This window comes from Triticum aestivum, chromosome 5D (assembly GCF_018294505.1).
Source record: "Triticum aestivum cultivar Chinese Spring chromosome 5D, IWGSC CS RefSeq v2.1, whole genome shotgun sequence".
Classification (NCBI taxonomy): Eukaryota; Viridiplantae; Streptophyta; class Magnoliopsida; order Poales; family Poaceae; genus Triticum; species Triticum aestivum.
This window is the reverse complement of record NC_057808.1, coordinates 502,006,510-502,032,950: the sequence shown is the minus strand read 5'-3', so window position 1 is coordinate 502,032,950 and position 26,441 is coordinate 502,006,510. Positions and strand designations below refer to the sequence as shown.

Genomic DNA, 26,441 nt, shown 5'->3' with positions numbered 1-26,441 from the left:
CCGGGTGAAATAGATAAAAAGGTATCTTTTGCAAACAAAAGCGTTCAACTATTCAACATGCATCCAAAACGTGTGAAGAAATAACACTTATTGTGCTTTGCAAGAAATGATCTTTAAGAATTAGTTTTTGAGTATCAATTGTTATACATGTTGGCTACAGATGACATGGCACTTTCTTATAGTCAATAGTTGGCTATACTATTAAGTAATATTAACCATGCCCTTATACACCTAGACGGAGGGATTAAATCAGAATGACTTGCAAGCGGGCAGAGGAGATGTAAGAAATGGTTCATCGTAAGTCTTTCACCAGTACTGTAGTAAAAATTCATACATGGAAGATTCTAGACTAAACCATAAACGGATACACTTTTATTCATGCGCGATACTCCAATAGAGCAAGATCCTGCATGGAAGTCTCCACATGCTTAGACAGCGGATTACATTGAGCGAAGACTAATGATCAACATTTAACTTGATAATGCGTACTTCCAGGTGAACCTCCTTGGAGTCCCCGTGCACCGCGTCGGCGGGTAAAGGAGGCCATGGGTTTTCCAAGTCCACATTGGCAGGATAGTCCCAACTCCCCAGAGTCCAAGTCTGTTCGATGAGGCCGGTGTCGCCGCCCACGCGACCCGGAGGGGTAGTAACACTGACCACGCACCCGTACATCGGACTCGTGTCAGTGTCAGCAGCGTTGCCCCTGACGCACATTACAAAGACAGGGCGGCGGCCTGCGCGGGCCTCGCCGGTGCCCACGATCAAGAGGAAGACGCTGCCGTCCTCCTCCGAGACTAGCAGGCGGCGGTGATCCTGCAGCGACTCCGGCATGGTGAACGGGTAGCACGCCTCGTACTTGATGTTCTCCGCCAAGGGCCAGCAGTGACCGCTGCACGCATCCGTGAGGTGATGCACCATGTCCGCCGGCGAGCCACAAAACGGCATCGGGCACTCATAGCAGTGGACGAAGGGCTCCTTGGAGGCATCGACGAGGCCGTCCATGAAATGGGAGTGGCTGTAGGGGACGTTGTGCCAGTTGAATATATGAGCAAGTTACTACGAGATTTAATCCGAATAAGCACAAAATAAATCATGAAGGCTATAACAGAGATGAAACTAATCATGTGGACTAGCATAGTAGTAGGATACAGAGTAGAAACATGAATTCTACCACGATTTCGAACAGGAAGGACAGAAACACATACGGTGCAACGGGAGCAGCACCGTTGGCGTTGAGGTTGTCGCCCATGTCCAAACACCACGAAGAAACGGTCTTTGAGCACGGTTCGTAGTCGTTCCACGCTCGGGCATTGAAGTTTGTAACTATTTTAGATTAGAATATACTGCTCCTCTGGTGCTAGTAGTAGAGCAGAGTCCTACTCTACTACTCTACTCAAGCAAGTTAGGGCATAGCACTGTAGGAAGTACCAGTACTGTGATCAATCAAGCAAGTTGTCTGGCATCGACATGACCCTACGCTGCTGGTATGTGTCTCGTAAGTCAAGCGGCGTGCTGTAGTCATCATCACCTGTCCACTTCCCGCAACACATATTCGCTTCTCCATCTTTGTCCGCACATAATCTCGTCCAATCTTCCATCCCTGCTAACAATGGCAGAACCGAGCAGCATCCGCCGAAAGAGTGGCTGGAATTCGCTCCCCACAGAGGTAATCAAGCTCATTGTTTCGCGTGTGGACAATCTCAGTACCATGCCGCTCGCCGCGTGCTCGTCGGGGCTATACCGTTTACTCAAAGCCCTCAGGCCGGAGCTTTTTAAGCCAGCTCCTTGCTTGCTGATGCCGCCTGATCTTCAGAAACGGCGTGTCACACAGCATAACGATCGTAGGGTGGCGAGCATCAACCCCCTTGACTGCGATCCGATCCCCGTCAGCCTCAACTACATTAACGGTATGTACTGGGTCGGCATGAACACGTCTTGGATGGTGCTCGTCGACGGTCGTGGCAGCTGGATGCTCGTGGAGGTCTACACCCGGCCTACACCCGGCGATTGATCCCCCTTCCTTCGATTAACACTGCACTGCTTTGGCACCGCGGCCCAGAATACTCGGAATCTTACAGTAGCCAACATGATACCAAGTTTGATTTGCTCAACATGTTACAGCAGTATGTTACTTTCCTATGATATCATGATGGCTTGCTTATATTACTGTCAACATTTGCTGAAAAAATATTCATGCTCATAACATGTTGTTCTTAAGATTGACTAAATGAAGAGCCCTTTTTTATTTGACTCCAACTTCATATGATGTTGTAGGCCGCCTGGTGTCCCTACCCTTCCTAATCCCAGAACCTTTCAAAGAAAAGCGGCATGGCAGTTGCAGGTGGTTCCTGGCTCGATCAGACGACGGCGAAAGATTGATGATCGTTCGCACGTACCGGACGTGTTGTTTCGCGGAATACAATCACAGTCACTGCAAGGTCTTTGAGCAGGATCCCAGCTTCTCTAGGCCTTCAGGAATTTTTGACTGGAGGCTGGTAAGTAGCCTTGGTACACGCTCTCTGTTTGTCAGACTGAATTATCCGATTAACCAGGAGATAACCGACGGCAAGGATCATGATGGCAGCGCGGTTTCGTTCATCAGGCAAAACTGTGTGTACACAGCGTATCATGCGTCTCTGCATGCACCATACCCTGATATGTGCCGCCACGCTCTGCAGCCCAAAGTAGGAGAGAGGGTCGCAAGTATCAGACTTCGACCTGCTGGCTGGAGTTTTCCCCGTCAGGCACCCATCTGGTTCAAGCCGTCAGCCAATCTTCACAGCTTAATAAATAGTAACGTCTAACTGGGCCAGTTAGTTAGATGCGTACACTTGGTGTAGTAGGATCTTTATTTAGTTTGATGCATACACTTGTTCTTTTTTGGTAGCCCTTTTGTAATGATGGCTGATGTTTGGTTTGGAAGAGAGAGCTGCGTCTTCACTCTTCTGGCCTGCTTACTGCTTCTGTTGCACCCCCAGCCCTGGTTGCTGCTGCTGCTGTTTTCAATGTACAATCAGTAGTATATTTTGTCTGTTGGTTGAATAAATGTGTTGTTAGAACGACAAACACAATGTTTTGGAAGTCGTTCCACGGTTCGATCCTTTAGTGCCCCGTACCGTACGTAGCGCATACTATTTTTCGTACGGAACACATTTTCCACTTGTTGATAACATGCAGCCCATTGATGAAGGCCCAATAGAGAAGCCCATAATTAACTGGAAGGGAGGCTCTCACATGAATCCGGCCCAGGTACATGCTCATGGTCCCCTAAACATAAATAAGTAAATAAATGAATAAAGCTAAATGCTCATGCACCAGTTCTTTGGGAAAATAGGTAGCCCAGTATTTCTTTTTGAAGAATACCCAAGCTAGGCCTATTTGTTTTCCCCGAATTACTGGGCTGCAAATCTTTCAAGATGAGGAGAGATGCATTCCGGCCTGGCTTAAGAGTATGGTCAATGTCTGTTAAAAGTAATATCAAAAGGGGTTGGAAATTCCAAAAAATTTATAGCAAATGAGATATAAGTTTCTTTTTTTGTTTTTGTTCTTCACTGATATCTTATACGTATTTCATTGGATTTAACATGACATAGTACTAATTTATTTTTAAATTTGTTTTAGTATGGCCATTAATTTTTGGATTAAGAATATTTCGTTCCCCAGCAAAAATTTGCGAATTTTCAAAATTTCCCACATATTTAGTTAATTTTTTGACCCTGGTACTGACGAGAAAATGGCCAGCAATTCTAAAAATGGAAAACGGGCTGCAATAAATTCCATATGAATTAGAAAATGAGTAAAAATTATAAAAATAATAGCAAATGGGTTGTACACGCCACATATTTCGAGGCTGACTTGTTTACGCAAGGCTTTGTCAATGAACACACGATTCTAGCAGCAGTGATTGTTGGATGTCCATCCAACGGCCGACGTGCTTCTTCAATCTCTGATCTTCCTGCTCCAGCCGCCTAAACTAGCGCCGGCGGGACTGCCTGCTCCCTCCTCTTGTGGCCCGCTGTGATGCCGCGCAGGCTTCCCCGGCCCACCCTACTCCATCCGCTGGCCTGGCCGCACGCAATCAACTCCCTCCTTATTACGCGAAAAAAATGATTCCTCCCACTGACATCTGGGGCGCACCGGTTGGGAGGCTGACCTGTGGGCCTACTAAGTTGACGCGTACACAGGGCTTGTCAACTTAGTCAACAAACGATTCTAGCAGCAGTAACCGTTGGATTTGAATCGAATGGTCCTGCTGCTTCTTCAATCGCTGCTCTTCTTGCACCAGCCGCCCAAACCAGCGCCGGGGAGACCGCCTGCTCCTGCCTCCAGTGGCCGGCTGTGCTGCCGTTGAGGCCTCATCGCCCCCTACTACTCCCACCGCTAGCCAGGCCCTGCGGCGACGGCAGCCTCACACCGCAGCCGAACCAGTGAACCCTCGTACTCCTCTCCGCGTGGGCATCCACTGCCGCGTCTTCCCCGGCTCCGCGTCGTCCCCTTCCTAGGCCTTGCCGTCGTCCACCGCCTTGGTGCTCTCGGCACGGCGTGGTCAACGTGGTCAACGATATTCCATCATAAGAGTATTGTACATGGAGAGGCTGACAGCTGGGTCCACGGCCACAACCCAGTTTTTTTGTGATTTGCCAAGTAAGTCGCTTTGTCAGGCCTGTTGGGCTGCAAATCTTTCAAGACGAGGAGAGCTTTCATTCGGCTGGCCGAGAAAATGGTCCATCAGTAATGAGAAATGGGCTGTACATTTTTAAAACACATCAAACCGGCAATTAGTTTCAAATATCTTTTTTTTCATTTCGAGATTTTAAATTACATTAATTTTTATGCGTGTAGAATTTGTTGGATTTTATATTGATATACATTTATTTTTAAAATCAGTTTGAATGTGAGTCGAAATTTCAGGATTAAAAACAGTTCGGACCGCACCGAAATATGCAAAATTTCGTATAATTTTTTAACCGTGGCCACAATATGGCCTGTAATGCTAACAAAAAGAATATGGGCTCCAAAAAACCTTAATAATTAGCAAATGGGCTGTAAATTATTAGAAATAATGGCAGATGGGCTGTATGTTGTTTTTCACAGATTTGAGGCTTTCCTAAAAAAGGTTGACGCACAAGCACTGACTGTTGGATGTCCATCCAACGGCCGTCGTGCTTCTTCAATCTCTGCTCTTCCTGCTCTAGCCGCTCAAACAAGCGCCGGCGGGACTGCCTGCTCCCTCCTCCCCGCGGCCGGCTCTGCTGCCGCGCAGGCCTCACCGCCCCACCGTACTCCCATCGCTGGCCTAGCCATCCCTCTACTCACCCACACCTGCTGTTATTCTCCGGCAACGGCGGACGAACCAGTAAACCCTCGTACAGTCGTACTCCCCTTCGCGTGAGAAACAACTGCCGAGTCTTCCCGGCCTCCGTGTCGTTTCCTTCCTAGGCCTCGCCGTCGTCCACCGTCCTGGTGCTCTCGGCGCGGCCTGGTCAACGTGGCCAACGACCGACATGCATCTGAAGTGGACTGTACGTGGAGAGGCCGACAGCTGGGTGTGCACGAAAATACAGTCATATTAATAATGATACAGAGGGTGTGCACGAAAATACAGTTATATTAATAATGATACGGAGGGTGTGCACGAAAATACAGTCATTACTGCGGCCTGCGGCCGCCAGCCAGCAGCTTTCCTCCCAACTTCACTCCCCCTCCCCATCCTCTCCTCGTAGTCTCCGCCGGACGCCGACGCTCGCCCTCTCCCTGCGGCGAAACCCCAGGCTCGGCGTCGGCGGGACCTGATCAGATCCGATGGGGGCGACGGAGCCGCAGTGGGTGCTGATGGCCACGGGGCGGTCGCCGACCAACATCGCGGTGATCAAGTACTGGGGGAAGCGGGACGAGGCGCTCATCCTCCCCGTCAACGACAGCATCAGCGTCACCCTCGATCCCGACCACCTCTCCGCCACCACCACCGTCGCTGCCAGCCCCTCATTCCCATCCGACCGCATGTGGCTCAACGGCAAGGTGAACTCCCCCTCCCCCCTGCCTCGACTCTTCTATTCTTTTCTTTCCTTTTCGCCCCACGCTCCCTTCCCCCCATCGCCGCCGCCGCCCCCGCCCCCGAGATGTTTGTTCTAGGGTGGATGCTATCGAATCCTCTGCTCCGCCGAGTGTCGGGGAATCCGTTAGATTTCAAGCTTGAACGAATTTCTGTCTCGTGTTTTTGGCATAACACGATGATTCGGTTAGTGTTGACAGATTGGCTGTCCCTGCTTAGATCTGGATCGGGACCTGTTTGAGATAGCCCGCTGCATTTGCAAAGGCAGTTGGCGGAGCCCTGAAAAATTGCCTTGTAAAGAAGGGCCAAAAGGCACACTTCTGTTTTTATTGTCTGCACTAGCTCTGAAGTACTTACTGTATTGTTGCCCTGCTCATGCTGCGATATTGGGCATTGACTCTAGTGGCCGGTGCAAGATGATTCTATAGCAATGCTTTGGCCGGAATAATGGAATTGCTGTCTGTTCAGATGGTAGTGTGATTCTGATTCAATCATCCTTTTGATTTGGAATTGGGCAGGAGATCGCGTTGTCGGGCGGGAGATTCCAGAGCTGCCTGAGGGAGATACGGAAGCGGGCTCGTGATGTCGAGGACGAGAAAAAGGGGATCAAGATCAAGAAAGAGGACTGGGAAAAGTTGCATGTCCACATAGCATCCTACAACAACTTCCCAACCGCTGCCGGTTTGGCCTCTTCGGCCGCTGGCCTTGCTTGTCTTGGTAATTCTCCTAGTTCAGATGCCACTGTTATAAGTCAGGAAAACATATGTATAACCAAAATTGTGAATATTTCGTGTCAGGCTTTGATTTCCTTTTGTTTTCTGCTGTTCTACACGCACCCGAGTTGTGTTTAGTAGCAGAGGGGTTTCTTATTCTCTTGCCAACATTAATTTTTTATGGGGGTAGATGCATTTCTAGCTAGAAGTGGACTGTGCTCCTATCGAGAGGTTTCTACCTTCCAGATACACCTTTGTGTGCTATTCATAATATTAGGGAAATGTTATGGTTATCCAACTGCCTATACTGCCCTGAATCCTGCTGTTAAGGCTGTCCTATTTATCTGCAATTTGTTCTTTATTTGGTTGTATAGAGGCACCAAAACATAATAAGTAGAAAATATGTTTCTTGGTAGTGGTCTGCTGGTTAATCTTTGCAATAATTCTGCCAGACTTAGAAATGGCTGGTCCTAACAAGTTCCATGATATACTGCTAATATCTGGTCCCAGGTCTTGTTTTGTCCTGATTGTCTAACACTTCTCTGCATGCTTGTTTTGTACAAATATAGATTACTTTATTTTGTGTCTTGAAGTTTGATAGTGCTATCCAACACAAAATGACTATTTTGATCATAAACATGCTAAGCGCAGTCTTGCTTTCATGCCAATAGCACAGCACATAATTACTCATTTGAATACTTGCAGTTTTCACCCTGGGAAAGCTAATGAATGTGAATGAAGATTACGGAGAACTTTCTTCAATAGCAAGGTCTGTACTGATACATTATGGAGCGACACCCTGTCTGTGCTCTATCCCGTTTGCTTGATGTATGGCGCAACAATGGAGTACCTCATTTTGTTAAATGATAAGCTAGCTGCTTGATCATTTTTTGGGAAATCTAGTTGATTTCTCCTTATGGGTGTTGAGCAACTTTGTAAACCAGGCACCCTTCTTTTACCCTTCTAATACTTTGTACCGAACTTTAAGCTTTGAATGGAAAAGCTGGGCCAAGGCCTTTCATCTAAAAAAATGATAAGCTAGTGGATTTATGTCTTTGCTTTCCTTATATGCTTCTCTTGGCTGACAAATTTCAGTGCAGGCAGGGGTCTGGAAGTGCATGCCGCAGTATATATGGTGGATTTGTGAAATGGTGTATGGGAAAAGTAAGTTGTCTCTTGGTTATGGCAGAGAAATTGTATTTTTTTAAAATGCATGCTTTTCTGTTGGAAAACGATTAAGTTTGACTTTATACTTGTAGAATGACGACGGAAGTGACAGCATGGCAGTACAGCTTGTTGACGAGTCACATTGGGATGATCTTGTTATAATCATAGCAGTGGTATGTCAATGTGATATCTGTTATATAACATGATCTGTTTCATATATTTATCATTGGAAATTGCTCATCGAGTCATGGTTTCATTTACACCAAATCTCAAGTAGCTAGTGACACCATTTTCCCATTTTTGTCCCAACTTTTTTTCTTATTATGTTGCTTTGTGGAATTAGGTCAGTTCAAAGCAGAAGGAAACCAGTAGCACCAGTGGGATGCGAGACACTGTCGAAACAAGCCCCCTCTTGCAGTACAGGGCCCAGGTGAATGCATTTTCATCTTTAACTTGAAATGTTTTTAACAGTTCACATGATGTACATTTATTCTTATAAGAATCGTCATGAAGCTGCAATTTGAAATCTGAAATGTAATTTTATCCCTCCTGTTCTGTGGACCGTCAGGTTTTGTGGTTTTGAAAAAAAAAAACCGAAGTGTTTTGGAAATTATACTGATCAATCTCTTTAGCTGCACTTTACTGTTTCTTGCACTCACTGTGCACTGCACTGTTTGTTGTATTCCAGACTGTAGTGCCAAGTCGGATATTGAAAATGGAAGATGCTATCAAGAATCGTGATTTTGAATCCTTCGCCAGGTTAACTTGTGCCGATAGCAACCAGTTTCATGCTGTATGTTTGGACACGAGTCCTCCCATCTTCTACATGAACGACACATCACACAGGTAGTTTTTTCCGCAGTCCTGATTTTGAGGATCTGTTCCTACTGAAATTCCAGAGTTAAGAATTGCTCTCTCAACCAACTGCAGGATAATTAGCCTTGTGGAAAAGTGGAATCACTCAGAAGGAACACCACAGGTATATTCTGTTCCTGTTTAACACGTGCTACCTTTTCAATTCTCTGAACTGTGTCTGCTGCCTAGGGATCTTAAATATAGTTCTGGTATCCATCAAGGCGGGCTAAACTTAATTATGACATGGCAGTACAAGCAGTGTTTACTGCACTGGACCAAACATGTATTAGTAGCATCACTTGTTGGAGTAATTTATCCTAATTTATAAGGTGTGAACCTTGGTAAAATCATTGCATGTTTCTGAAAAATAGCGAATATATGAGTCATGCTTATGCTTTGAAGTTTGAACCCTTGATTTTTATGGAACATATTTTTTAGAGTCCTTCCTTACTACATGAACTATTACTACTAGTAATAGTTCTGGAGCTGCAGACTTTTAAAATACTTCTATTGTTCTATAGGTGTTATATCTATTAAATAGCATCTAAAGTTTGAGTTATGAAAAGAATGCATGATAAATATCTTATTGTATTTCCTTCATCAAACGATAAAACTTCATTGCAATCTTGGCAGTATTATTTTTATTTTATTTGTCTTTGTCTGGTATGCATTTCACCTAAACGACAAATCATTGGTACTGGATGGTTTGATTGATCTGATACCGAAACCAACTCTTGTGTGTAAGACTTCTAAATTTGAAATTTGATTTCTTGTAATTGCAGGTTGCCTACACATTTGATGCTGGGCCTAACGCTGTCTTAATAGCACGGAACCGCAAAACTGGCACCCTTCTCCTTCAGAGGCTTTTATACACTTTCCCCCCACAGGAGAATGACTTGGACAGGTGTGTCTGATATTATCAAGATTAAAACCTAGTATTTATTTGTTTCTAGGTATACTACAAACATGTGAACATCTGACAAACATGATCATGGCAGCTATATGCTCGGCGATAAATCGATCCTAAGCGATGCTGGTTTGCAATCCATAGCCGATGTCGAGGCCCTTCCAGCGCCTCCGGAGATGAAAGCTCCAAACCAAAAATTCAAAGGTGATGTTAGCTACTTCATCTGTAGCAGGCCTGGGGCCGGCCCAAAAGTTCTCACCGATGAGAGCCATGCCTTGATTGATTCAGCCACAGGGCTTGCGAAAGGAGTGTAATTTTGGACGACGATAGGTTTCGGTAACAGTCTTTGGTTGAGATTAATGTAGAATTGTCACGTTGTTGTACACTCAGTACTTTCGTCATTTTGATCTTGTACTGTACCTTCGATCTTGTACTATTTCCATCATTTTGTCCCTGACTGTTGTAGCCGCTTAAAGAACATGTATATTTCTTCAATAAAAGTTCGTGGAATGAATTATCATTTTATCGATCCCATTTTCTGTATAGTCCAATGCATGGATGGAATTGTTCTTGTTACTTTGGCATTCGAAAATAATAATGAGTAGTACATAAGAGCATGAGGACTTCAACAAATTGTTACTTCTGGTGTTCCTTAGAGCATCTCCACGCGTTGGCGCTCCCAGGAGGTCCTTTTTTCGCGGCTTGGGGTCGCGCCGGCGGAAATTTAGGCTTCGGGAGACAAATTTTCCCAGCCGTCGCCTCACCCAAGACGCATTCTGAGGACGCGTCGCGGCACCCTGCAGCTCGACACCGTCTCCAGCACCATCGAAGACGCCCGCCACCGTCCACCACGCACCACCAGCCCTCCGTCCTCGTGCCCTCCGTCCAGCTCCGTGGCGGCACCCTGCAGCTCGACACCGTCTCCAGCACCATCGAAGACGCCCGCCACCGTCCGCCACGCACCACCAGCCCTCCGTCCTCGTGCCCTTCGTCCAGCTCCGTGGCGGCACCCTGCAGCTCGACACCGTCTCCAGCACCATCGAAGACGCCCGCCACCGTCCGCCACGCACCACCAGCCCTCCGTCCAGCTCCCTCCTCCACGCGAGCCAGCTCCGCCACGGCCATGCGCGCTCTCCGCTCCGCGCCGGCCATGCGTGCTCGCTCCGGCCGCGCGAGCGCGAGCTCCGCGCCAGGCACGCGAAGCGCCGGCCTTGTTGCGGTCAGCTTCGGCCTTGACGGAGACGTCGTCCGCGACCCCGAGTAGGGCAGCTCCCAGGCGGACGGGCGCGGCCGAGCTCCGCCACGCACAGGCGGGCGTGGGTGCGGGCCGCCCCGGCCACGCACAGGCGGGCGCGGGCGAGCTCCGCCCCGGCCACGCGCGGCGAGTGCGAGCTCCGGCCACGGCTCCTCCCCGTGCAGCTCGGCGTGCAGAGGAGGCTGGTCCCGAGGCGGCGGCATGCGCCGGAGGCGAAGAGGGAGAGCCAGGCGACTAGCGGCGTGCCGAGGAGGACGAGCCCGACGGGCACCATCCAGAGCTGCTCCCGTGCCGGGTGGAACGCCACCGCACACCACACCAGCACGCCGGCGCCCGCCAGCCCCACTGCCGCCACGCACGCTGCCACGGCGCAGCACGCCCACGACCAGGCCCACCCGGCCTCCGCCCCCGTCGACTGCCGCCCTCCTGGTCCTCGGCCCGCCGTCTCCATGGCCTCCGCCCCCGTCGATGTGCGGCTAGCTGAGAGGAGAGAGAAGGGGGTGGGCAGAAGGAAAAAGAAAAGAGAGGAGAGAGAGGAGGAGAGGAGAGTGAGAGGGGGTGGGTGGCTGACGTGGGGGAAAGAGATTGGTTAAGCAAAAGCGCCGGTGCTCCCAGACGCCCCCCGATAGCCTGGGTGTGGGCTGCGCTCGCCGGCGGTGTTTTTCGTCAAAATCCGACGAAAAGTGAGGTCCTGGGGGGCCAAGTGGGGCTTTTTTGCCCACCAGCGCCCAAAAAGTGGCCTGGGGAGGCACCCTGGGGCGCTAGTGGAGATGCTCTTATACTAGATGATAAAAAAAATTAACACAAAAAGTATCTAAAATACATTTTTCCTTTTCCAGTGTAAGTATTTGATTGCAACACTTGTGAGGAAAAAAAATTAAAATATGAACGGAAATGATATCTAGCGAACATTCGCTGGGAGCCAATCTTAGCGAACACCTTCCCTGACATTGCGTGGATCTTGGTGCAGGGCCGACGCCACGTAGATAAGCTAGAGTCATTCACTGTAACCCGTTTCCAAGCAAAGGCTCTCTTTCTATCTAAAAAATCCACGAACCGATGTGGGTGAGGAGGGTTCAAAGCGGGGGTTTGTGAAATCTTGAGTTTAGGACGCTATATGTATCTTTGAAGCTATTTTGTGTTTTAATTCAATTTCTCATTTGAAAATTTGACCAAGTAATATCCAGAAAACCAGATTTTTCATTGCTTCTATTTGAAAGGTCAAAGTCCTATTTTTTTGGCCATGTGCCATTTTTTACTAGTCCATGGCAATATTTTGGAATTGTTATTCACTTTATCACGTGGCAGTTTATTATTTACAATATGACATTTTTAGTATTAATAACTTGTCATTTTTATTATTAAGAGGATTTAATTTTTTATTGTTGAGAGGATGACATATTTATTATTGCCTAAAATCTAAAAAGTCGGATGTTAATTTTTTTTGTCTCGTAGTGCATGTGGCTGTTAGCATTAAATGTGTTCACACTGATTACTTCATTCCGAAAACAACATATCCACGTGTATTTATTTCTGGTTTCAAACTTTTAAAAAGTCATATCTTTCAAACCACACGTCGGAATTCAGATCCGTCTTCATCATTGGATTCCTCGTGACGAGATCTTCGAAACTAGATCCCGCGTGAGTATGTTTTGACGAAATTTTTTCGATGCCAACTTTGGTGTTGTATGGTGCAACTTTAGTACAGTGTTGTACAACTTTAGTACGACATCATGCAACTTTTTCGAAAACCAACTTTTGGATCTGCATGATCCAACTTCCTATGAGATTGCAATCTAGCAACCATGACAACTTTGATGTGCAACTACTCTACCGTCCCGACCAACTACCTAGTAGTAGATGTGCATTTTTTAAGTGTTGGCACACCCTACCCTCATCTCCCCCTGCAAAGCGATATGTGCAACTTAGTCTATTGCTCAAGCCAACTGCCTATTAGTCAATGTGCAACTCCATCCCCTCCCTATTTGTGGACATGTATTTTCAGTTGGCGGGGGCGACAAACAGAGTTGCACATAGTCTGCTAGGTAGTTGGCCAGGGCAACATACGAAGTTGCACATCTCACGGGCAGAGACAGTTGAATGGTGAAAATTTGGCATTCATGAGGGTAGTGAAAAGTTGCATATAAACAGTGCTAAAGTTGCAAATCTCACTAGCAGGGGTGGTTTGGGCCGGGTGCTAGCAGGGAAACTACACATCCATGGGGGTACGAGAGAAAGTTGCATATCACTGTTAGACAGTTGACCGTGGCAGTATCCGAAGTTGCACAATCACTGTTAGGCTGTTGGCTGATGCAGTAAACAGTGAAGCACATCCAGGGGGAGGGGGTGTTGCAACTACTATGCAGTTGGCATGGGCAACAGATGAAGCTGCACATCTCGCTAGAAGGAGGTAGTTTGGGTGTGGAGGTAGGTACCATAATTGAAAACTGCACGTCTATGGTGTAGGAGAAAAGTTGCACATCCCTATCAAGTAGTTGCACATCGACGGCTAGACAGTTGCACAAAACAAGGACAAAATTGCACACACAAAAATTCGTCGAAACATACCCATGCGGGATCTAGTTTCGAAGAGCACGCCGCGAGGGTTCCAATAGTGAAAACGGATCTTAATTTTGATGCGTGGTTTGGAAGTTATGGTTTTTTAAAAATTTGGAAACACGAATTAAATGCGTTCACGTTTATTTATGTGGGTACTTTGCAATAGTTTATCATGTTCACACATGTCCACATCTATTCACTTTTCCTAATATGGATTAGGAAGACAAAATATTTCTTTTTTCGGCCGGCCACCGCGGAGTGCTAACAGGCCAACTGCCACCCGCTAGACCCATCCTTATTATTGAGAGGATGCTGTTTTAAATTCTGAGAGGATGGCATTTTTATTAGTATAAGAGGATGATATTTTTATTATTAATGGCATGGATTTTTTTCTTTTATTGGCCAAGGCAATTCCTGTGTGTGATTTTTTATTTTATTTTTTAAAACGAAACAATAGACTCTAATTTCGGGCTTATCCAGATAAAATATTTCTTATTTAGAGGATGACAGTTTTTGAAGTTTACCATGGCAATTTTACTTTGTAGATCACACGACATTTTTCTTATCATACTCATTGTAGATTTATAAATGAGAGAAATGACAGTAATAAAGAAGGCCAACATTTTTTCCATAATTAAGATCATGGAAATTAGGGTCACCTTTTGTTGGTGACATTTTTTGAAGAAAATACTTTCTTTGTTTCATAATATAAGACATTTTTACAAGCTACTCCCTCCGTAAACAAATATAAAAACATTTAGATCACTACTTTAGTGATCTAAACATTTTTATATTTCTTCACAGAGGGAGTATTACACATTATGGGGATGGAGGGAGTAGTAAACTGGGCATCTGGGTCAGGGTCGCGCCAGACATTTCGGCGCAGTGAGCGTCAAGTGAAGCAGGCAACCAAGGATTCCATTTCGGCCCACGGACTCCTCCCCTCCCCGTCGTCCGGGTCTCCTCGTCTTCTCCACAGCCCCGCAGTCTCGCGCACTGCCGCTCTCGAAATTTCGCGACTCCCTCTCGCCGCCTGCTCGACCGCCATGGAGATGGAGGCGATGGGGAAGCAGCAGCGGGAGGAGGCGCTCCTCCAGGCCGCCGCCGCCGGCAACCTTCGACTCCTCAAGAGTAACCCCGCCTCCTCCTCCTCATGCTCTTTCTTCTTAGGGTTTGATGATGGTATGGTAGTAGCTTGACGGATTAGTGCCCGACTCTGACTTGGCTCCCAATTCTCGCGTCGCCAAGAGATGGCGAGGTGGATGGGCTCAGCCGGGCAAGGCGAGGGCGCCGTCCTGGCGGCGGTGGAGGACGGCCAAGGGGACCGCGCGCTGCACCTGGCGGCCGGGGCGGGGCGGGTCGAGGTCTGCAGGTACCTCGTCGAGGACCTCCGCCTCGATGTCAATCAACTCAACTTCATAGGTGACGCCCCCTTCCTTGCTTCCCTTCGCGTCACTTGCAGCTCTGTCAACTTCTATTTATGTATTTTTATTTATGCTGATTCTGCTTACTGTCAGTTACTCCCACGCTGTATGGTGGAATTCGCATTTCAGGCTTCAGAATTGGTGTTACATGCTGTATGGTGTATGCATTTGTAAATTGTCAACTTCTATTTATGTATTAATATGCGGATTCTGCTTTACTAGTTAGTTACTACTTACTACCATGTGAAATCCGCATTTTAGGCTTCAAATTTGGTGTAACATGTTGTATGGTGTATATATGCATTTGTAAATTGTGATTAAGTGACAAGTGGATCGATTTCAAATATTCCCATGTCCAATATATGCACAGAGACATACCGCGAACATCGCCGGTTTTCTTTGGATATGTTGCATGGGCAAACCGCTACTCTTGTGGACTGTATATATAAAGTGTCTCCTCTGTCTGTCGTTGTGCAATTTTGTAAATAGTAAACATGTGTCAGATGGAAAGGCATTTGATACTGCACTTCTCTTTGCACGTTTGGCTCTCTTGTGTACAACTTTTTGTATTGAGGCCAGGATTGGCGTGATTTTGTTGAGCTCCTCATGTTTAATTTTTCGACTGTTGCAGGTGACACGCCACTGTACCTTTCTGCCTTGCATGGGAGGGCTGATGCTGCAAGATATCTTCTTGATCATGGTGCTGATCCACTAGCTGGCAAACTACACTCACCTCTCCATGGCGCTGCAAAGGAAGGTCTCTCTCTTTCCCAACAAGTATGCTTATTTATCACGTGTCAGTGCATACATTAGTCAATTTGATTTTTTGCCTTAGAAAGCCACATCACTGGATATAAGCAGCATTAGACTCCGACCAACATGGCCCAACAGCTGTGGGCTAGCAGGCATAGGGATCCTAACCGGTGGTAGGAGACACCGCATCAGCCTTAGAGATAACTGGATAAACCGTTTTCGTAATGGTTTTGCTAATTCTCTTTTTTTTTCATGAATACGCAAAGATTGTGTATCATTGCATTGATAGGAGGGGTGAAAAAATACAGAGGGTGATTGCTACAGCGGCCACGCGTACACGTTGGCGCGGGCTCAAGTAGCAGGAGCAGTTAGGGTAGGGGCTGCTCATCCCCGATACGTCAAGCTAGAGCCTATCTCTCAGGGATCATCATCGCCAAGCCGTTGGCGCCGGCGCTAGCCTATAGGCGCGCGTCTTCCTGATTAGATCGAAGCAAGCTAGCGATGGAGGGGTGTAGCTGGTTGAAGACACACCCATTCCGGTGTTTCCAGATTGCCCAGGCGGTTTTGCTAATTCTCGGTCAGTGAAAATTAGTCTCAGGATTCTTTTTTTTTGTTCTATCCGGCTGGTTATAAAATAAACTTTGAATTTGCCATTGTTAGATGAAGTAAGCATTTCTGGGTCGACTGATCCAAATTGGATTAATTTGTTAACATTTGTCTCACTAGTAGAAAACAGGGCTTTCGTTCGGGCCAGATAAGCCCATTAGTCCCGGTTCGTGCGGCTAAAGGCATTAGTCCCGGTTCAGATGAGCCCTTTAGTCCCGGTTTGAGACACGAACCGGGACTAAAGGGTGCGATGCCCTTTAGTCCCGGTTTGAGACACGAACCGGGACTAAAGATTAGACCTTTAGTCCCGGGACTAAAGGTCCCATTTTCAAACTCTACCCCCCTTGCGGTGGATCGCCTTTCCAGTTTTGTAAAAAGCAAAAGAAAATGATAAAAACTTCAAAAATTTGCATACGATGTCAGAAAAAAACGTATAATATATCAAAATGTTCAGCACGAAAATCTGCATCCAATTTTGACAGCCTACGGCCTGTTTGCAAATTTTGAGAATCCTCAAATTCCAAAAGGGAAAAAAGATATGCTCAAATTTCAGTTTTTTGGTTAAATCTGGTCAAACTATGGTCAAACTACTTATTCAAGAAGTATTAGTGTTACTACATAATTATTCAAGAATATTAGTGTTACTAAATAATTATTTTAATTTTTTTGAATTTTGGTCAAATTTGGTCAAATTGTGGTCAAAATGTGGTCAAATTATGGTCAAACTACTTACTCAAGAAATATTAGTGTTACTAAATAATAATTATTTTTTAGAATAATAGTTTCAAACTCAAACAGTGAAACATGTGACTTCATGCTCAAGCTAAACTCCCGAGAGTTAATAGGATTGACATCTTACTATTGTCAGGAAAACAACAAGGGCAGACTTGGAAATCAGAGAGAATAGAACCCGGAAGTTAAGCGTGCTCAGGCTGGAGTGTTACCAACCGGGACTAAAGGTGGAGCTCCAGGCAGCGGGCACGTGGAGGGCCTTTAGTCCTGGTTCGTATAAGAACCGCGACTAAAAGGGGGCGGGGGGGGGGGGGGGGCTTTAGTAATGACCCTTTAGTCCCGGTTCGAGAACCGGGACTAAAGGCCCTTATGAACCGAGACTAATGGCCCTTTTTCTACTAGTGTCTGGTAGCCTCTCTCTGTTTGGTTTTGCCCCATATCGTTGAGAGAGAAGTACGCATTTCTGGGCAGCTGATCCAAATTGGATCCATTCCTTCAAACTAGTTATTAGTTTTTGGTTGATAAGATTAGTATTTTGTTAACATTTGTTTGGTAGTTTCTCTCTCTTTGAATAAAGTAAGCAAGAAACACACATCACAGCGCACAGAGCTACAACCTTCACTCTTGTGATCGTTATAGTTGACTACTATGACACCTCTCTTGGCTTGTGTGATGCTTGATGTTTATATTTTAGCATATACTTCCTCCGTTCCTAAATATAAGTCTTTGTAGAGATTCCACTAGGAACCACATACGGATGTATATAGATGCATTTTAAGTGTAGATTCATTCATTTTGCTCCGTATGTAGTCCATCTAGTGGAATCTCTACAAAGACTTATATTTAGGAACGGAGGGAGTACATGCCATATTTTTTTATGTGATTTCCATCGAACAAAGCTCCCATATACTTGCCATATTTTTTATTTGGATGATGGCCGAAGAAACATTAACAAGTGTGTGGAGAGAATAACTTTGAGGTTGGGTATCTAATGTTATCTAAGGTTTTGATTATCATCTTATAAGCTCAAAATTGACGACTTCTTCTATTTCCAAGGATAGACAAGTAAAATTTGAATAGTCCCAATCCGTCCACTTTTGAAAACCTGGTCCTTGATGAGATATGTGGTAACCAAAATGGTTACTGGGCAGTTCATGATCACAAAACTGAAAACTGGCCCAGAGTTAAGTTTTAGTGCAAAATGAAAACTGAAAGCTGGAATCAATGTTGGGAAATATTCTTATCTCATTCATTCTTTTTTGAAACCTCGTTTTTCAGGACATTGTGAAATAGTAGAACTGCTGCTTTCAAGAGGAATCAATGTGGATTTAGATTCTGCACAAGGGACGCCATTGCATGCAGCCGCTATTTCTAAACACCATGACATAATTAAGATCTTGTTGGAGCACCATGCCGATGTAAGACACCAGTTTCTTGGTTCTCTTCTTTGCGGTGAAAAAGAGGACTCTGGAACGGAATATCTTGTGGCCAGTGGTACTCGTGCTTCATCTGTATATTCTATTTGGGAGTGCACTGGAATGGAAGATCTTGTTGCCTCTGATCTTGTGCTCCATCTGAACAAAAGATCTGCATTGTACTCTCCCTCTGTACACTAATATAGGACCATTTTTAGTGATCTAAATGGTCCTATATTAGTTTAAGAGGGAGTATTTGGTAACACAAAAATTCATCATGGACAGTATTTAGTTATCCTAAAGTAAAACGTGCTCACTTTCCCAGAAGCCAACAAGTACATGTTATGTCTAATTTCTATGTAATATATTTCTTTCTGTTCCCTTCAGAAATACCAATATATTTAACACACCACGAGTATACTTTATTTCTCTATTGATGTATCTCAAAATTAATTTCTCTACTGGTCGCTCTTTTTCCCCGACTAGTGTAAGTGATTGATTCTTCCACTTTTCGTAGCCTAACAAGGTTTACGGTCTTGGTTATACCCCATTGAGTTGGGCCATCCGTGCCATCAGGCCCATGCCTAGAGAGCCGTTGGAATGTGTCAAGCTACTTGTTAAGGTCAGTACTCTTTCTTCGTATGGAGCTTTGTAGGCACAACTTCATTTTCTTTGTGTATATAACATATAAAGCATTAACCCAAACAAATGATCAAATAGTTATTCATTTGCACAGGCTGGTGCTGATCTGAATTTTATTGACTTCGATGGTGGTAGTTACGTGATGTTGGCAGTGAAGTTTGACTCACCTGGCATCATGAAGTTCTTACTAGATGCTGGTGCTAACCCCAATATTCCCGATGAAGTGAGCTTTACTTGTTTCCCTGTTTTGCTGTTTTCACTTGTCATCATCTACTTTTCATGCATATGCTGTAAGTTAGCCGACATTATCGTTCCATTTTTTTTATCTACGAGGTCATGTTAGGCTGTAGACTCTTGACACTTGACAGATTAGGATAATCATCTTACCCACACATCGTCTGACACCAGGAATAGGCTTGCATGAGGAGAAAACACTACTTCCTTGGGCTACAAAAAGATGGCATACACATTTTCGAGATTTAACTTTGATCATCAATTAGAGAAATAATACACAAGTCATGTAACTTAAAGATTATACCATTGGAAAATTCTTTATATAGTACGAATTTAATGGTATAATTTTTGTGACACATAACCCACATTTTATTGGTTAAGGTCAAGGCTTAAGACATTTGTGACGACTATATATGCAGTATGCAATGCAGCAAGCAGAAGAGAAGATGCTGCTTCTGTGCATAACCGAAATCCATTTTTCAGTTGCGAAGAAGAAAAATACATGATTCAAACCTATGTGGGATTATAAAATGGAATGGTTAGGTTGTATTTATACATCTGACATTCACTCCGGTCAATTCCTGATGACACATGGTCAGGGGAATTCAGTAACCTTATTTCACTTCTTATTCTGTGAGGGTACCTTCTTGCATCTTGGATTAAGTATTATAGGTACTGTAAATACTAAATACATAAGCAAAAGATGTAAAAATAGAGAACTTATGGTAGAGCAAAGTGCCAGTTATTATGCCATAGGCGAACTTATGCCAATATTCCTCAATCTCTTCAATCCATCTCACATTCTCACTTACTCATGCTTGATATCTCACCTCCATGTAAAGCGGACCTCCAAAACGCCATCTGAATAATTTCACTCTCAGATCAGCATAATAGATTATGTTATTTCCCTACTTGAGCTTTTGGTCACAATCAGAAGTCAGAACCTAATAACTACCTCAATAGATCTACAGATGCTCCATGTCCTGCTTCACGCCCTAACAGAACAGAAATATAAAGGCTCCCGTCAAAACAAAATACCTATTATAATTTATAAAGGATGCAAATATGAAGAAAATATGCATCACTGTTTACTTTCCTTGTATCATTAGAATTGATGGTATAAAGTTTCTTGCGCCCAGGTCATATATATCCTGAATTAGGGTGTACAAGCTATAAGATGTACTCCCTAAAATTTTACTAAATCAAAGACACTTATTTTGGGACGGAGGGAGTAGTTATGTACAGTCATTTTTCTTGCACATGCTTTTACAAAGATTACAACAATCTAAAAAAAACATGCGAAGAACATTAGTACTGGTGCTTTACATCTAGTTATTTATGATAAAAGTATAGCTTTTTAAATAAAGGGCATTTTCATTCAACCGATATATCGAGGTGATACAACTTCACTGAGCAAATGGCCGGCCTCCGCATAGCATGATGCACACAGCCAACACGTCCAACACAAAAAGGACGGACCCAATGTTAGAAGCTCCCACACCAGGTGGGGTCTAGAGAGGGATTATATGAGGCAAGCCTTACCCCCGCACATTGCAATGCAGAGAGGCCGCGTCGAACCCAGGACCTCTTGGCACAAGTGGGAGTACTTCACCACTGCACCAGGCCTGTCCTTCCAACATGTCCAACACAACTAAAAAGAAAAAAGAAAAAAAATGCGGATATAAGATAAAAATATAGCTATACCAGTGAATGTAAATAAATCAATGTAAATCGCAACCTGAAATCATGGAAGAATTCAGCACTGAAATCCATCACTACCTAGAGGTTTCTGCTGGCACGTCCCAGTGCCTCGATAATTTAGTGTGGGATAATGCATCAGACGCTTAGAAGAGGATCGGATCATGTGTCCTACCAAGGACCCCTTCGCCTGAACTTTGACTCTGCGGCCAGGAGGCAATGGAGGCCGGCACCAGTGCAGGAGGGATTACAGGTGGACTCCACATAACCTCGCTGTGACAAGGGCAGCGGTGGTGTAGAGAGGGAGGGAGGGAGACAAAGAGCTGTGTCTTTATAGTAGCAGAGATGATGTCGAAACATTGTAAAATTTGAATCTTCTGTGTTGTAAATTGCAGAGTATGTCATGTATATGTTTCTTGTCTACTGAATTAGGAATTGAAAAAAAATCTCCAGCTTCTTCATACCTGGTCAAAGAAACATAAAATGTTACTTCTGCAAAGGTTTCTTTTGCCCCTTCCATGTATATTTTGGTGTTTGTATCATCTTCATCCTATTGTGTTTTGAAAAGTCTATGCAATACAACATATTAGTTGAAGCTTTCGGTTATTAGTGTTAGTGTACTTGACGTAACCCTTGTCTTACAAATTTTGTTCGGAAGGATGAACGAGACTGTTCTATCATTTGTCCTTCATAGTGATCCTCTTGAAGTCCATCCAGCCATTTCGTTGAGATCTTAGGCTGTGATTCCAAAATATTAATTTGGAAATCTTTCAATTACATTTTGTATTTATATTTGTTATTTACTCTTGCAGTGTGGTAGGACACCAATTGAAGTTGCTGCCTCTAAAGGCAGTAGGGACATGGTTGAAATGCTATTCCCTTTAACTTCTCCTATTTCAACGCTGCCGGACTGGAGTATTGATGGAATCATTTCTCATGTGAAAAACTTTGGTTTGAAGCCGAGGGTATGTGTTTCATTCTGTGCTCACTTGCAGTTCCATATGTTATTTATCATCACCCTTTAGTTATGTTCTTTGGCAGTTCTGTCCATTTAGAGTACAAATAGGTTTAGTTCACGATTGTTGTAAATTCCACTGTGCAAACAAAAAATTCCATGCACAAATTTTACTTTTCGTGCATTGCATCACTATTAGCAAACTTTTTCGTATCATATATTAGAGAAGGAAGTGGGGAGAAAGAGCCCCATCCACATAGCATTCTTACATCATGTTACATGCAAGAGTCCACACCATGGAAGTATCAATTCAGGAGAACTAACTACTCTCTCTAACCAACCTAGCTAGGCCTCCGAAGAAGGCGGCGAAATCGCCTTTGAGGAGGCCAGCGGTACTCCACGCTCTACCTTCTTTCTCCATGTTGGCAATCACGATCTTAGCGGAGGGAGTCGCTCCGTCGAAGACGATGGCATTTCGATGTTTCCATAGTTCCCATAGTCCTAGAGATAGTATGGTGCGGCTATCCTTGGCCTTTATGTCTGTCGCCGTGCAAGAATTGCACCAGGGTATCAACTCCGCATCCGGCGTCGGCATCCACTACGGCTTGCGCAGGGCCTCGAGCGCCATATGCCATACTGACCTCGCAAGGACACACGACACAAGAATGTGATTGATCGTCTCCACGTCTTGGTCGCAGAAGGGACATGCCGGCTGATGAGGGAGGCCGCACCGCGCCAAGCGATCCGAGGTCCAACATCTATTCCGTGAGGCAAGCCAGTTGAAGAACCTACACTGTAAAGGGGCCTTAGATTTCCAGGCCATGTCCGCATAAGCTGCCACCTCGAGGCCCCAAAATTTGGAGGCGTACGCCGATCGCGCCGAGTAGCTGCCGTCATCCTCCCAGGCCCACCGAACCCGATCTCGTGCATCCACTGTAAGCATGGTTGGCGCCGTCCTGTCCCAAAGGAGGAGGACTTCCTGCAATGTCTCCTCATCTATGTCCGGCCCGACCTCGAGTGCCCAGGATCCACCTTGTATAGCATCATGGACTGTTCTGACTTCCCGAACGCGCCGCGGGATCCTCGCATATACTCTTGGAGCCAGCTCTTGGACCCTAAAACCTTGGAGCCATCGGTCCTCCCAAAACAGCGCCTCCTTGCCATCTCCCACATGTGTGATTGTGGCTGTTCTAAAGATTGAACGCGCTTCCTCAGAGATGCTGATCTCAAAGCCTTTCCATGGGCGTGAACTGTCCGTACGTTGTAGCCATGCCCAGCGTGCCTGGAGCGCGAAGTTGAGCCAGTGAAGATCCGGTATGCCTAGGCCTCCAGCCCATTTGGGCGCACAAACATTCCTCCAAGCCACCTTACATTGTCCATCGTTAGCCTCCTCTTTCCCACACCAGAGAAAACCCCTACAGATCTTGATGATTGCCTTAATCGTCCTTGGGGGAAGGCTCAGGGCAAGCATGGCATGAATCAGGGCAAGCATTAGCAAACTTCTAGTCTTTGGTATGACCTTATGGTGAACTATTAATGTGCTAGACTTAATAAAGTTATCTTGGATGATATTGTGCCAGCCCTGCAACTCCGGACAACAGTTTTTATTACGAATTTATAGTCTTATACATTAATTAGGATACGTCCTGATCTCCGGATAAACCCTGCAACACTGCAGTACAACCATAGTTAGTTTTAAATAGCGGGCTATGACTCTTAGCAGAGGACATCTCTAAACGCTATAGCGCGCTATTTAAAACTTTACTTCATCCGTTAGGACCAAAGTCTCTAAGCGCAGGATCTCTCTAAACGCTATAGCAGCGTTATAGCGTTTTCCTAGTCTTATACTCCCTCCGTCCCAAAATAAGTGTCTCAACTTTGTACTAAGTTTAGTACAAAGCTAGTACAAACTTGAGTTGCTTATTTTGGGACGGAGGGAGTACATTAATTAAGTGATATAGGCTGAGACTTACACATTTTTCTAGTCTTATATATTAATTAAGTGATATAAGCTGAGACTTACAAATTTGTACATTTTTCATGTTTACATTACAGGATATTTCTACATATTTATCCTAACAGCAATTTTTCTCTGATCAGGATAAAGAAATGTACGTAAAGAGAAGAACTGAAGTGAAACGGGAAGCTTCTGAGGCTTTAAGAGAGGGGACTATTATATGGCATCAGAGATGTATAGCTCTGTAAGTCACTAGGGCCCATTTTTATTGCCTGAAGGAGTGATGGTTATTTTTTTATATCTGTAAACTGTTGATCTCAGTCCACAGTTCCACACTAGTATATTTTTGTTCACACCGAAAATAAGGTGCACGTACTGCCACCTCTTTCTGGTAAAAACATGTGCTGTTAGATACTCAGTTCCACAGTACAAGGCATAGGCAATCTAGGCCAGCCGTCCTGCCCTCTTAGTAATTACGAGGTAGTTGAACAGTTTGTGTTGAAAGGGCTGAGGTAACACAGTACTGTTATACAGAAGTTCCTATATTGAAATGTATCTGTTTGTCCAATACATTTGCTGGTTTCATGTGTACAGAGATCTCTATATCGATCAGAATATATAACACTATCCGAGCACCATCCCCATTGATATATTTATTATCTTGTAGTACTCTTTTTTTAGGTATTGCTAAAAGCTGCATGTGATTGATGTGTTTGTAGACAAGGCATTTGACTCTAGTCCGGATGAGTATGCAACCATATTGGCAAATATTAGTCTATGCGCGTTGCGTGCTGGAAATGGAAGAGCTGCTCTGTCTTATGCTACCATGTGCAGAATGGGGCGACCTCTTTGGCCAAAAGCCTGCTACCGAGAAGGGGCAGCTCTTATGTTATTGAAGGTAAAAAGAACACAGTAGTTTTCTTCAAGCATCTGTGATCATGATCGTATAACTGATCATCTTATGGTGTGTACTCGTAGAAGTACGAGAGAGCATGTGAGGCTTTTGCGGATGGCTTGAAGCTTGACCCTACAAGTGGTGATATTGCAAATGCTTTAAGGTAACTGGTCCATGTTTTCGTGGTGTGTAGGGTGACGTGCAATCCCCTGCTTCGTAAGTTAAGTAAAAGAACAAATGATATCTTGATAGACAATTGTGTGCATGGAAGATGGTCTCCATCTCTAGAAGAATATTACATGGATTTGGTCATTCAAGTCTGTTAAGTTTTGTTTTTTCTTGAGCTGGAGCGATTTACTAATCGCGGAAAGAACACCACCTAGTGTTGATCTGTTTATTATCATGATACATCTTCAGGGCAAGCTGTACACAGATTCCTGACAATTCTCATGTTCAAAATATTTTGGTTGCAGGGAAGCCCAAGAAGCAGCGAAGAATGCTCGTCGCCGTGAAAAGTGACCAACTGACAAGTCTTACATGCAGAATCCGAGGCTTTGTTTTGTTGCTGAGCACCTTTTGTCTAGTCTGAGAACTTGTGATGATAGTATTCTGTGGTTCTTAATTAAGACTTCCGTCGCACCTATCGTTTTTAAGTATGACTGGGGATGAACTTGCTAGTTTGATTCCAGTTCAAGTGTCGACAAACTTTATCGTCACAGAACGTTAAGCTTGTTATATCTTTTGGTTGAAATCATGGAATTCAGTACTGAGGTTCCTTTGTGCATTGTGACTGGCAGCCATTCCAAAGTTGGTCTAGTCCCTTGCAGACAGGGATTGACCCTTGGGGGGTCCAATGGCACTAACCACAAAGGTTTGGACTTGAACTTGGTGTATTGGGCCAAAGGTCCAGGGAAACGTTTATTGTTCAGGAAATGTAGGGTATGTTATGTGTCGTGCCCTGAAGTAGTACTATCCTGATGCTTCAACTAATTGCTGTTTTTACCTGTTATTATTGCTGGTGCTTTAATTTGTTTGTACTCCCTCTGTAAAGAAATATAAGAGCATTTAGATTACTAATCTAGTGATCCAAACGCTCTTATATTTCTTTACGGGGGAGTAACATCTTGTAGCTTCACTAGTCCGATCAGTTACTGGAAATATCCATGTTTAGACATGGCAGATTTCCCCACTTCGACAATGAAATCATTTTGATACGAATACGGCCATATATATGGACAAATAAACACCATGCCAGGAAACAGCATGCCAAATTTTTGCCACAAACAACAAACAAGAGCCCTACCAATTTTTCGCAAAATCGAAATGAGCATGCAAAAAAAGGTTGTCTAAAGGTATGTGAATTGGGCCAAATATCCAGGAATGCAAAAGATAATGTAGTCATGTTGTTTGGTTGCCTGCTGCATGGTAGTTGACACGTGGTTTCCTAGTGTGCAGGCACATTTGGTACACATTTGGTAGCAGCGGCTTCCCGCTTGCGATGAGAGGAGTATGAAGCCTAGGACAGCAAATGAAGCCTAGGACAAAAAATAAGAGAATCTTTCTCACCTCGTGGTCTGCATGAGTCTGCACGAGTGGAGACTGCTAATTCGGCCTTTCCTCCA

At 44.8% G+C, this 26,441-nt stretch overlaps 1 protein-coding gene and 1 pseudogene across 1 annotated transcript; both read left to right on the top strand.

The window, feature by feature from the left end:
- The first annotated feature begins 5,655 nt into the window (after positions 1–5,655).
- Positions 5,656–10,226, top strand: LOC123123228 (diphosphomevalonate decarboxylase 2). Its single transcript, XM_044543700.1, has 10 exons — positions 5,656–6,018; positions 6,571–6,769; positions 7,471–7,534; positions 7,866–7,929; positions 8,025–8,105; positions 8,276–8,362; positions 8,621–8,778; positions 8,863–8,911; positions 9,570–9,691; positions 9,786–10,226. The coding sequence occupies exons 1-10, from the start codon at positions 5,803–5,805 to the stop codon at positions 10,006–10,008; spliced, it is 1,263 nt and encodes a 420-aa protein (XP_044399635.1). The 5' UTR covers positions 5,656–5,802; the 3' UTR covers positions 10,009–10,226.
- Positions 10,227–14,469: 4,243 nt separating this feature from the next.
- On the top strand, positions 14,470–25,338 carry LOC123121018 (ankyrin-1-like; annotated as a pseudogene).
- The last annotated feature ends 1,103 nt before the right edge of the window (positions 25,339–26,441 follow it).